The 13094-nt window shown below is 42.5% G+C and overlaps 1 protein-coding gene across 7 annotated transcripts in view; it reads right to left on the bottom strand.

The window, feature by feature from the left end:
- Positions 1 to 13094, bottom strand: part of UNK (unk zinc finger) — a 46834-nt gene that overhangs the window by 18847 nt on the left and 14893 nt on the right. For all 7 annotated transcript variants that reach the window (XM_061366929.1, XM_061366926.1, XM_061366925.1 and 4 more), the window contains exons 2-8: positions 8672 to 8881; positions 6372 to 6548; positions 5822 to 5952; positions 5557 to 5692; positions 3273 to 3390; positions 2204 to 2288; positions 216 to 358 (exon numbers count right to left, since the gene is read on the bottom strand). In XM_061366929.1, the coding sequence (XP_061222913.1) occupies positions 216 to 358; positions 2204 to 2288; positions 3273 to 3390; positions 5557 to 5692; positions 5822 to 5952; positions 6372 to 6548; positions 8672 to 8881 (1000 nt within the window). The remainder of the gene's footprint in view (positions 1 to 215; positions 359 to 2203; positions 2289 to 3272; positions 3391 to 5556; positions 5693 to 5821; positions 5953 to 6371; positions 6549 to 8671; positions 8882 to 13094) is intronic.

The following is a 13094-nucleotide window of genomic DNA, read 5'->3' as shown; positions in this document are numbered from 1 at the left end:
AATTTTACAGGCAAGAGGACAATACTAAAGCTACAGAAATGCATGTTCCAAGCAAACAGATCCCTCTAAGAAGTGTGCAGCTGAGATCTAGAAGAAAAATACCATATCCTTTGGGCATTTGAATACTTAAGATTTCTCTTTTTGGGAGAAAGAAGTGACTCAGAGAAGCTGAGATCTATAAAATATAGAAGAAGCTTCCTCACAGTGCTACATACATTGCTAAGGTCTGGGGCATGTGGACTGGAAGGGCTGACGGGAACAGAATCCCCAGCTGCCGACGGCATGTACATCACAGGGCCTGTCTGTGTTGGGCTTGACACAGCTGAGGATTGCTGTAAATCTTCACTGAGTGCAGGCTCTGGAAGAAATAAAAGCACATGGGGCGTTACTCAAAGCTGTACAACTGCAATAGAGCACAAGACGTTTAGAAACAGGAATACCTAGATATTCTCGAGAGAAATATTCCATAAGCACCTACTTGTAAAGTATGAAAGCAAAGATAAACCTCATCTGGGAAATGGCTATTATCTATCTAATATTTCTTACATTATTACTGTCACTTATACATTGTGCTGCTCTTTAGTCCAAAATTATCTCCAAAATTATCTTCCTTACATGAATTGTGTGTTATTCATTCAGCTGTCTTGAATTAAGCAGAGCTTCCTTCATTGCTAGGCACAAAAATTCATGAGTGCATTACAATTAGCTGAGGGAGGTAACGTTTTCTATCTGTGCTGAGTACAAACCATTGCCTCAAAAAAGTAACATACATAAGAAGGCATACACAAAATGAAAATGTCATTGGCTTGGAAGGTAGAGATGCTATAAAACTTGTGGTGTTTATCTAACACAACTCATCATCTTTACAAAAACTATGTAACTGACACTATGCCTGTACGCCAGTATCTTTAAAGTATTGGTTTCAACGGATTTCATGCTAATAATCAGTAAAGCTCATGCTAAGAGCAGATGTAGTAAATGGATGCCTGTTATTTTAATTAAGTCCCTCAATGTTCACCTTGCTAAAAAGGACTAAAAGAAACAATTCCGTAAAACAGCATGAGAAATAACCAAGTTGGAATGACCTAAGTGCTACAGAATGTTCCTCTGGCTTTAAAGTAGTATAGTATCAAGTGCAGTAATCTTGTTACCAAAAGGCATCTCCTAAACAAAGATACTATTTTACACACAAGGGAGTTTGCTAGACACTGTTTCTTTATCAAGATTTCATTCTCTGGTAAGCCTTCTGGATCCTACTGTGTAGCTGCGCTACTGTGTTCTGGGCCATTACAGCCCACAGCTCTATCTATAATTACTGCTTGTTGACAAGGCTTCTTATAAAATGAACTGCATAACCTCTAGAGAATTTACTCTCACCATTCCTTGACAAAGGGAGCAATTACTAATTCCACCTTTTACAAAGGATAATCAAGCAACAAAGAGATTTTCTCAAGGCCACGTAGTGAGTCGGTACCAGAGCCAATCTACTGACTTGTGAGTAACCTGCTCTAATTGCTGCAAATTCAGCAGTGGAGGTCTGGAGTGCAGAAAACGAGTAGGAGCCATAGGATCAGAAGCTAACCATTTATCTGTGAATGTTAGTACCCATGTGAACACAGAACTCCTACAACCAAAACTGCATCACTAGTTTACAGATAATGCAAGTGAGGATTGAAATAATGCCCTACAAATCAGGGAGCTATTGAGAAAAGAGGATTTAAGGAAAAGCAGAGGAAAAAAGTTTCGTATTTTATTTCTCCAACCTGACTTAAAGATTTAAACTCTAAGTAAAACTTCATAAGTAGTAGAATAGTATTTGCTTTTTTAAATGGATCAATAACTATAATTAGCAGTTTTATCCTCAGCTTTTTAAAATACAACACTTTGCAACTTAGCTAAATACAGTTCATCCATCCAGAAAAGGAGAAGCTTTCATTGTTTCCATCCTTCTGAACTGACACTCAAGAGGGAACTTCAAGAGACAGTACAGTGACAGCTGAGGGCTAAGTCCTACAGACTACCTACTGCCTTCAGCTTTGCCAGCACCTAGCATGGTTTTGTAGGAATCAGCAAAGTTAATACTTTGTTTCTGGAAATCCTTCACAGCAGCTCCAGTTTAGCAGCCCTGTATTTTAAACTATTTTGGCCATAAGCTCTTCATAGCTCAAATACACATGAATGGTGAGAGAAGTAGCCCACGTACGTTCTACATGTGCAAAGGCACAGAAGGGTCCTCGGGGACAGCTGCCAGACTGCTGCATATCATTGCATTTGGTGGATTTGTAGATCTACGGGTGGGAAAAAAAAACAAAAACAAAACCAAGACATGAACATGAATAAAACAATGACCAGCATCTCAAAAGTACTGCGAAGAGACTCAACACCACAACAAGAACATAGATAAGAGGTACAAAAGCCAGCAGAGTTCAGGTGATAATTTCAGTGCTTTGTTTCAAAGAAAGGAAAACCCACCTAGTTACAGAAACACCAAAATATGCCCATCACAGCTGGAGCTCACCCAAAGATCAACCCATCGCACATCAGCTCACCCAAAGGTCACCCTTTGCCATAATGTCCCTCAATCTCACTGGAAGCTCCATGGATATTACAAATGGGAAAAAATAGGAAAGAGCTGACAGATGACAGCACAGGATGTTACAGCCACTTGTTTGCAAGGAAAATAGCGAACCATTGACAATGATTGTAGGAAATGGATTATTTCCCTTCCCCCCAGTCTGACAGATGGTAACAATGGTTACTTTGTCAATACACAGCCAACAAAGCTTTTCAACACTGTAACATGAAGCAGACCAGGACAAGGTCTTAATTACAGTTTCTGTAATGATACTAGAATGCTCTGGGCATGCTAACAATTAAAAGCTTGGTGAGTTATAGGACTAGTCTGTGGGTATCTATGGTTTAATACGACCATCATCAACCGAGAACTTTTCCTCAAGGAAAAAGATGCTGTATGCTCACCTGCAAACCCACATCAGGCTTTTAAAATGACCCCTCTCATACATGAGATTGTGCTTACACTTGAGTTTACCCTACTCTTTTTACCTTCTCATATATGGTCTACATAACAAAAAGACACCCCTGCCAAGCACCTGAATTTCAGCTTACTTCCAACATGCACTTTCTCTATATCCCAGGACCATGCTGCAGGCAGCAGACACACTCTCCCAGCTAGCACACTAACTTACTTCGTAAGACTGGAATGCTTTTGCTTTTCTAGTCAGCTACTAAACAGAGCAAGCAGGTTACTGTACCTCTGGATGGAACTGCTGTTCTGTGCGAGTGTGGCAGTATTGGCATGAGTCTCCATTTTCACACTTACTGGGATCTCCCCACTCATCTCCATGTTTCACACTGGGACATGGCGAAGACCTGCGTAAATAAAAGTAGCAGGAGAATGTATCAGACTCAGAGAATCTGACACTGTTTCAGCTTCCCTAAGGTCTGAGAGCCCATGACACAAAGTACAGGCTGTAGGTGAAGCTTTTCACCTCTGAATACTTGCAGGATTGCCTAGACAAAACCTAGAAAAAATACAGTGATGAAGTAATTTAGGTGAAAAATTAATTAAGTCAAATATGCTTTGAAATTTGTTTCCTTTGAGTAGGTCAAAGGAGGAAATTTTCCCTCTCTATTCTGGTAAGACCCCGCAAGGAACACCGTGCCCAGCTGTGGGACCCCAACATAAAAGGTATATGGGACCTGCTTGAGTGAGTCCAGAGGAAATCACAAGGATACTCTGGGGGCTGGAGCACCTCTGCTCTGCAGACAGGCTAAGAGAACTGGGCTGGTTCAGCCTACAGAAGAGAAGGCTCTGGAGATAACTCAGAGCAGCTCTCAGTGCCTAAATGGGCTATAAGAAACGTGGAGAGGAGCTTTGGACAAAGGCCCGTGGGGGAACGACTTTAAACTGACAGAGAGGAGACTGAGATGAGACATTAGGAAGAAGTTCTTCCCTGTGAGGGTGCTGAGGCGTTGGCACAGGGTGCCCAGAGAAGCTGTGGCTGCCCCATCCCTGGCAGTGTTCAAAGCCAGGTTGGACACAAGGGCTTGGAGCAAGCTGCTCCAGTGGAAGGGGTCCCTGCCCATGGCAGGCGATGGAGCTGGATGAGCTTTAAGGTCCCTTCCAACCCAAACCATTCTAGGATTTCTCAATTAGGAGGCAGGTTTGGCTGCCCACTCTCAGCTGTACAATCTGTTTGGCTGGCTGCTGCTTCCCCAGTCCCCATCCTGCTGCATTTTTTCCCCTTCTTGCAATTCTCCAATGAAATAAACATGGTTTAATTCTCCATCTGAAAACAAATACAACCTGAACCAACATAACAATACTAGCAGCTGATGCAATTAGTGTCAGAGATGCTGGGTCTGGTTTCTGTGTTGGAACTGTACATTCATAGAAAGCAAACAAGTTAATCGGCTAATTCTAAAACACTAAATACCTTTACAGTCATGTGTTTCCAGGGTTATACTACAGCCACATGGCAAAGAGGTTGAGTCAGGTCACTGAGCAAAAGGCAAGTCCATTTTCTTTCCCCCAGCCAGGAACCATCCTTTTTCCCAAGTTCTGGGTTTTTGACATAACCTACTTCCCCTGCTCTTTAACCATTCCCTCAAACAACAGCAGAGGGAAGCAGATAGCAACAGACGCCTGCATGAAAGGGGCCACATCAGCTGGGGGTGGGGAAAGCAACACAAGTGAGTGGAGATCAGGAGAGAAGCTTTCACTTCTTCCCTTCCCAAAGGGCTCAGGCAGGGGCAGGAAGCACAGACCTGCTGCCTGAAGTCTGGCTTAGTGTTTCCTTTTCTCCTGAAAGTGTTTGGATTAATGTTCCTTTGATTTTTCTTTCATTTTTTAAATACAGGATTTCAGTGCCAATTTAAAAATTTCTGCCAATGCTGGGGGTGGGGAAGGAAGTGAAAACATCCAAGGTATATTCTCTCCTGGCTTTCTGGGTTGCTGTTATGCTTTTCAAAAAGGAACTATGGAAAAACCTCACTGAGACCACAACAAAAGTTCTGTTATGTTGGAGGAAATGAGGGCCTATAACTCCCTATGCGCTCAGGCAGACACAGCATGCCAAAAAATCCAGCGAAAGCTGAGTTGATAGAAAACCCGGCTGCCTCCAAAGCAGTCAGGAATACATGTCCAGCTACACTACTGGTCACGCCATGTCTCATGACCCCCATCACCAGGCACACACAACAAGCAGCTTCCGCATCCTTTACCATGAAAACATGGCTGTGTTTGTTTCTAGATGGAGATCAAAAGTTTCTGCTGCTTCCTTTCCTCCACGCTGCTTTCTAGAGCAGGAGTTTATATGGTAAGGGGAAGCCAGACACAGGTTCTGTTTGCTATAAAATCAGAGTTATAACATGATTTAGCAAGTCATTTACTGGAGACTGGTTCCCATATACAGGAAAATTCCTTGGAGACACACTAAAAAACTACCTAGTAAACAAAATCCTAGATTTTTCATTACATATTTCTACTACACCTCACCACTCAGCTGGGAAATAGAATATCCAGGAACACAGTACCTGTATTTGTGTTTTCTTGGGCTTCTTCTTCTGTCTTTGCTATTGTGGTAGTAAGGACAGGCATAACCCTGGCGACAGAGTCGGGGGGGTTTCTTACATTGCTCTGTCTTGTAATTTCCCAAGACATACGTTGTATCTACAAAAGAAGCAACCAGTTAATTGGAGATGACCAGAACCTGTATTTATTATACAAAGCTTTTTACAGGAGTGGGCACTCCACAAACACCAGACTTTCCCAGCCCCACAGACCCCAAGCAACACGCACCTTGCCATCTTGGTTCCTCACTAAGTATCTTCTCTATCATAGCATGGCTAGCAGCAACTGCAGATTGACCCTCTATGCTGCCTTCAGATGTGGTCTGACCATTCTGCAAAGCTTCCATCGCCTGAAGCTCCCTTTGTGGAGAGAGTTAAATGAACACACAGAGCAGATGACGAGACAGGTAAATGTGTATAAAAACTGATTACTGGAGCACCATAATTCCTAAGTGGATGCATTTCATTCATGCATTTCTGTCAGAATATCTTCAGTCAAACAACAACTGCAACAGATGTTCTTCATTCCAGATGTATTATTTTGACCCCTCCTATCAGACTCCAAGCCACAACACAAGTAGTTTAAAGTATGCTCCCTTCCCCCATTTTGAGTATCCTCCCTGTAGATTTTGTAGATTTGCCTTAGTAGGAAGGGATATTATCATCATCACTCCAACACTAAGCATTTCATGCTGAAGCAGTACTGTCCTTTGATCATCTGACTTTTCATTGGGGTACAGAAGTTACTTTTTTCATGCAGATCCCCAGCCTCTACTAACCTGATGTCATACACCGGAGAGCGTAAGTCATGGGGCCCATGAGCAAACGCACAGTGGACTCCGTTCTTCGTGCAGTTTCCCTTGGAGTCTGTCTCATGAATGCAGATTCCAGTTTTGTAGTAGCGCAAGTGATACCTCCTCTCCGTGTCTCCAGTAGTCCTATGCAAGAAGGGACACCTGAAGTACAGAAGGAGGGAAAGAACAGATGAAGTCTGGTCACATGGGTAACGGATTGAACACTCCCACAAGACTTATTGCTGCTACAGGATGCTACAGTTAACACCACCTTTGCTATCTATGCCGTTTCTCTTACTCTGTGTCTTCCAGCACTACGCAGAACCACTAAACTTGTCACTACATGGCATATAATAGTTTCCCCTCCTAAAAAGATAACTGGATTATTAAGACAGCAGCAGTTTCTTATTCTAGTCTAATGCCTGTCAGGGGTATGGAAAAGATCATGGGCATTGTCAAGGTGTTCCAATATACTAGCTGTGAATGAAGGGACTTCACATAGAATCATAGAATGGTTAGGGTTGGAAAGGACCTTAAGATCATCTAGTTTCAACCCCCCTAACACTTCACTCTAAACTATGTCACCCAAGGCTCCATCCAATCTGGCCTTGACCACCACCAGGGATGGAGCACTCACAACCTTCCTTGGGCAACCCATGCCAGTGCCTCAGCACCCTTATAGTAAAAAGCTTCCTCCTCATATCCAAGCTAAACTTCCCCTGTTTAAGTTTTAACTCACAACCCCTTGTCCTATCACTATAGTCCCTAATGAACAGTCCCTCCCCAGCACCCATATAGCCCCCCTTCATATACTGGAAGGCTACTATGAGGTCTCCACGCAGCTTCTCTTCTCCAGGTTGAACAGCCCCAACTTTCTCAGCCTCTCTTCATATGGGAGGTGCTCCAGCCCCCTGATCATCCTTGTGGCCCTCCTCTGGACTTGTTCCGACTGTTCCATGTCCTTTTTATGTTGAGGACACCAGAACTGCACACATTGCTCCAGGTGAGGTCTCATGAGAGCAAATGTGCACATGGCACATCCCATTTCCTCAGCAGCCCACCTAGGCTTTGTGCTGTTACTGTTTCCTGCTAATGTAGTCCTACAGGGCTGCAACAGGTTATATACAGCCAAATGTATCCTTTATGCAGAGCATGGGACAAGGAAAAATTACAACGCTACTGTTTTAGCTTCTGTTTTGCTTCCCCTCTTAGGCAGAAAAAGCTACACTGAGAAATTAAATGAAAGACAGCAAAACGTTCTGTGATGGCAACAGTTTTCATTCACTGAGTTTTAGGCAGATACGAACCAGTGATCTAGAAGCCAAAGCCCTCAAATATCCTGTTTCCAGTCCCTTCCAGTTCTCTTATAATGAAGAAGTATTGAAAAGAAAGTATTGAAACTGAAGCCTCAGGCTAGGGGATTATTCCATTCTGTTGGAGTCACAAGACCTTTACTTAATGAGGTAAAAAAAATATTGTTTTCCTGACAAATAGCATTTTTCTGTATGTTTATATTGGCACCATCAAAGAGAACTGAATTCCGTCTTTCTATAGCATCTCTATATAAAACATTCCCTATATTTGGCCAGTTTGGCTACGCTATTTATTCTTCCATATCTGTCACATGTCTAAAGTTATATTACTGAGTTAACCCTTTAATTGCTGGACTGTGCCACATGCATAGCAGAAATCCTTACATGTCTGCTCCAGCTAAACTTCCTGCAGTCATGGGGAGAGTAAACTCAATAAAACAAACTCTCATATTGCCTTATTCTGGGTACCTGTAACTTCCCTAACTAGCTTCTTAAAAGTTCAGGAAGTAAACTGACATATATGATTTTATTTAAAAAGCATGGGGATAGATAATTCAGGAGGCAGGCTAGAAAACAAAGCTCCTCCTCTTTCTTCAACCTGTGAAAAACTAAACAACCCTGCTAGTGACCAAGAGCAATCACTTGACAGCCAGGGACTTACAGGCACAGAGTCTTTCTTGAGCCCATTAATCACCAAGCTCTTTTTCCCATCTCAACTTCAATGAGAATGTCAGGGACAGTGAATGATGAAAAAGCTGAATTCCCATCTAAGTCACCCTTAGTACCAGCTCTGCAGCAGGCCTGGAGCGCATGGGTTGCTATTACAGAATTCACATCTGTTTTCATGTTATGTTGGTTACAAAGCTGCTTTACTGCTGACTTACCTCATCTCTACGAGAACTGGCTGGAATTATCACCTGGACTGATACCAAAAGCCTAGTGCCTAAAAAGCAGGGTGCAGTCTTTACTTACTCATCTCCTTCTGGGCAGATTCCTGTGGTCTCATCATACTTGGTACAGTAAATGTCAGGGCTGTAGTTAAATGTACCATCCCGGCGGCGGATAGATCTGCGACGACGCTGGTTGACAAAGTGCCAGTGGAAGCAAGTGTAGGGCCGGTGCTGAGTGCACTTGTGCTGCACAAAAAGAGGGCACTGCTCCGTGCGGAATTCCTTCAGGTAACTGCAGACAGAAATCCAACAGCAAGAGATTAAGAACAGGACAGGATGCTGGTCAGAAGCAATATTCAATTGACCCCTGCAGGGTTCAGGCCAAACAGAGTTGCATCTGTCACAGGGATGCCTGCTGTCCTTCTTACACTCTCCTTTGCTTTTGTGCTCAATAGGGGAAGCTGAAAGCTGCTGATTGGCTGGGGTGGGAACACACCAGTTACCAGGCTAGTTAACACAAACACGATGCTAACAACAGCTGAAATCAGGGTATCTGATCTATCAGCATCGTTTTGAAGAAGCTTTTCATGAACTTAGAAAACAGTTTGTGAGAAAACAGAACTCTTAAGTACCACTCTATCCATTTCTATCACTAAATCCGAGACCTATCTGGGTAAAAAGGGGTTTCCTTCCTATATGTTCAGTTTTAAAAACCCTAACAAGATACACTTCCTTGCAGCCATGTTTAAAGCTTTACATTCCTGAGAAAGAAAGAATTTTGAAAGACATGCCTTGTGCTCCTGGTTTAACTTCAATTCTTCACTACACGGTTGACTATGAAAGTAATTTTAATCAAATTTCATCTCTTGCATTCTTGTGAGTTCAGGACTCAGTCTTGAAAAGTGGGATAACTATCCTCAAACTACTGCATGTTTATGCTGTTTTAGTTTTAATATGCAATTCTCTGAAAGTATGTGTCTTCTTTTACCCCAACAACTAAAAAAGTCATAGGCTTTTATTTGTGACACTAATAACAGTCTCTAAACCCAGATCATAGAGGATTACAAAAAGGTTTAGATCAACATAATGATCTAACTGTCATCTGTGTTACAAAACACAGGTGCTTACAAAACCCTTGGTGCCCGAAACCCACTAGCTGTCCTGTATTTACAGGGAACACAACAGTTCTGATTTCTTACATTTAGAGGTCAGTTTAAACAGCAAGTAACAAAATCTGCTGGTCAAAATCAAAGTGCCAGAATTGTGCTGGAAGCAGCAGGATGATAGAACAGCAGATGTGGACTAATTTCGAACTGCATATGTAGTCCAAGGCAAGAAAACAGAGCACAGGAATTTGTCAAGTATTCCTTCTCATATCAGACAATTTTTCTATTGTATCTAAATGAATGAAAAGATGTCCGATGCTCAAAGATGTGCTTACAGATAATATTGTCATGCTGGATGCATTCTGAAAGCAGTATCTGTAAATAAAGCTTCCTTTCCTCCTTACTCTAGCTGACAAAAAAGCCACAGGAAAACACACAAACCAGACCCAAGTGTTTTGGGGTTTTTTTGCTTGCTATGAAGGGGAATGTCATTGGCAAGAGACCTCCTACACTGGATTTTGCAAGCATGAAAGGATAAAAGCTCTTCCTCCTCTTCAACCTCCAAACAGGCGAGACATGCAGATTCCACTGCTGCTGCTCTGCAGTCACTGGGACTGGAGAGCCTCCACAGCTGCTGTAAGCCCTGTTCAACATCTGCCCATCTGTCCTCTGCCACCAGTGTGGCTGAAGAACAGGATCTGCACTGAGGCCCAAGGCTTAACATCTGAAAAAATGGAGATGGTATGCAGGAATAGGTCTGTTTGGGATGGGTAAGGTCTAATAACATCACTTTATTCCTTTTCACCTTTAAAAGGCTGGCTCCATTTAACTGGAGATCCCTACTCCAACCACAGAAGCAGCTCATCTGAAAACTGAATGCCACAATAAAATTAAACCATTCTTGAAAAGCTTTCCAAGCTGTTGGACCAAATAGAGTTGTAAAAGGTGGAATTCCACAGATCAGTTTATCTGATCAGTGCACTAATAAGACTCAGAACAAATGTGACTGTAACATTTAGGTTGGAAAGTCAATTAAGTAAACTTAAGCGGCATGATACTTGGACTGCCATTCAGATACTCCACAGTCACCAACTGGTCCCTTCCACCCACAGATCTCCATGTCCTCCTCACCTTAGAGACATGAGATTTATGTTACTCGTCTTTTACCAATGGACAAACTACAAAACAGCTGGCTACGTGCCCCAGCCAGTATCAGTAGCAATCAGTGAAACCAAGAGCATTTAAACTCTTCAATCTTCTATGAAGTGAATCTTCACAGAATCCTGGACTGGTTTGTGTTGGCAGGGACCAACAACTACTCATGCAGTTCCAAACCCCGGCCACAGGCAGAGACACCTTGCACTAGACCAGGTTGCTCTAAACCCCCTCCAGCCTGTCTTAATCTCCCCTCTAGCAGGTTAAAGCCATTCCCCCTTGTTCTGTCCCTACAGGCCCTTGTCCAAAGCCTTTCTCTGAGTTTCTTGTAGTCCCTTCAGGGTCTGGGCATTGCTCTAAGTTCTCCCTGGAGCCTTCTTTCCTCCAGGCTGAACAAGCCCAGCTCTCCATAGCAGAGGTGCTCCAGGCCCTTGGAGCTTCTTTGTGACTTCCTCTGGACTCACTCAAGCATGTCCATGCACCTCTTGTGTTGAGGCTGCATAGCTGCAGTCCTGGCCTTCATTTGAAAAACAGCATCATGAACCCCTTCTGTGCTCTGGAAACTAAGGGGAGATAGCAGGCCTACACAACCTGGGTATGAAGCCCAGCATTCCAAACTTGTAGTGACAGACATGCATGAAACACTTAAGAAAATCCCTGGAATTTAACAACTGCAAAATCAACTGAGCTGAAACAGCTTTCCTTTAGCAGGAGAGTTTAAAAATGCACACTCTGACCAAGGATTTCAGTCTCTGGAGTGTCAACTGTTGCTGAAGAGCATTTGAAAATTAACTGCATTTCATGATTGGCTAAACTCCCTGGAGAAGCATTTATTATAATGTAAATGATAATTACATAAGTGAATGGTTCACCTGTGAAATGTTTAACACCTAATTTGCTTCATCGGAAACTTATTCTTTAAATGCTATCTCTTAAATAAACAATCTCTCACTCTTAATTTCAAAGCAAGTCCCACAAACAGGTACCACGGAGCTCAGCAAAACACATTAACTGTGCATGACCACCTCCGCAACAGACCCAACAAACGACAAGGAGAGTTGTCACATTAAGTCAGTCATTTCAAGCCTTTCAACCACTTATTTCAGGGGTTGTTATTTTTGGATTTTTGGTTGTTTTGTTTTGTTTTGTTTTTTTTTGTGGGTTTTTTTTTCAAGCCACTAAAACATTTTAAATCACCCTCCTCCACAATACCCTGAATAGTAAACTGCATTATAGCCCTGTATTCGCTTGATCCATTAAGTGAGTTTTGGTTCCTCTGGGAGAACACGGACCACTCAACCAGCCACTTTGTATTAAAATATATAAAAGGCATGTAAACCACATGTGTTTTGGGAACCTAGAAAGAATACCTAGACTGCCCCACTACAATGTTATGTCTCACAAAGCAGAAAGCTATTAATATTTCAGTAGCCTCTTTGCAAAGGCTTGAAACAAAAACACAGAAAACACTGTCATGACAATGACAGATCCTCCTGGTGTCAGTGGTTTCTGAACATTTTTGAACGACCCTTGAAAAACTGAAAACATGTTGAGAGCTGGTACACACTTCACAGTGTATCAGCAAAACGCTGTGTCTGCACCGTAAGAGGAAATTCAGCACTGATAACCAGCATTTCTCACTCCTCTCTTACAGATCTCCGGAAACAGCAAAGCCCATGAGGGGCAGAAGAATCATTACTCCCATTTTATACAGGAGTTACTTCAATATTTATTAAAAAACATAGAGGTGAAACTAATCAGTTCTATGTTGGTCTACTTTACATGCACTCTTTTTCAATGTGTGAGTATATGCCACATTTTTAAAGCCTTTCTTTTTTTTTCTTAACATGGAAGGCATGTAGCACAATTGTCTTCCGAGGCTACATTAACATCAACACACAAATTCCTGGAGGAAATGTGATCATTTATGAGTCCTACTAAACAAAGATAAACGCAATTCTAAACAAATAGGACAAGGCTCACCAGAACAATGCATATCAAAGTCCCCAGGCTGCCTAGCAGGATGGACACTACTGGAAATGAAAGCCTCTTTCCTTAGAAGGACAAGAAGCGAGGTTCTTAGACTAGATTTCTGAACTCCTGGAGACTGACAAGAGCAGCAAAGTATTGGGGGGGGGGGGGGGGGAGAACCCAAAAACAAACAAAAAAAACCCACAAAACCAAAACCAAACCACTTTGTGAAACTGTGAATACTTTGCTGGAATTCCACTTCCTCTGGACAGA

This window comes from Neopsephotus bourkii, unplaced genomic scaffold (genome assembly GCF_033783945.1).
Source record: "Neopsephotus bourkii isolate Nb327-2 ecotype Australia unplaced genomic scaffold, CSIRO-AGI_Nbou_v1 NB_1363, whole genome shotgun sequence".
NCBI classification, from domain to species: domain Eukaryota; kingdom Metazoa; phylum Chordata; class Aves; order Psittaciformes; family Psittacidae; genus Neopsephotus; species Neopsephotus bourkii.
Note: the sequence above shows the minus strand (reverse complement) of the source record. Positions and strands in the feature narration are given on the sequence as shown.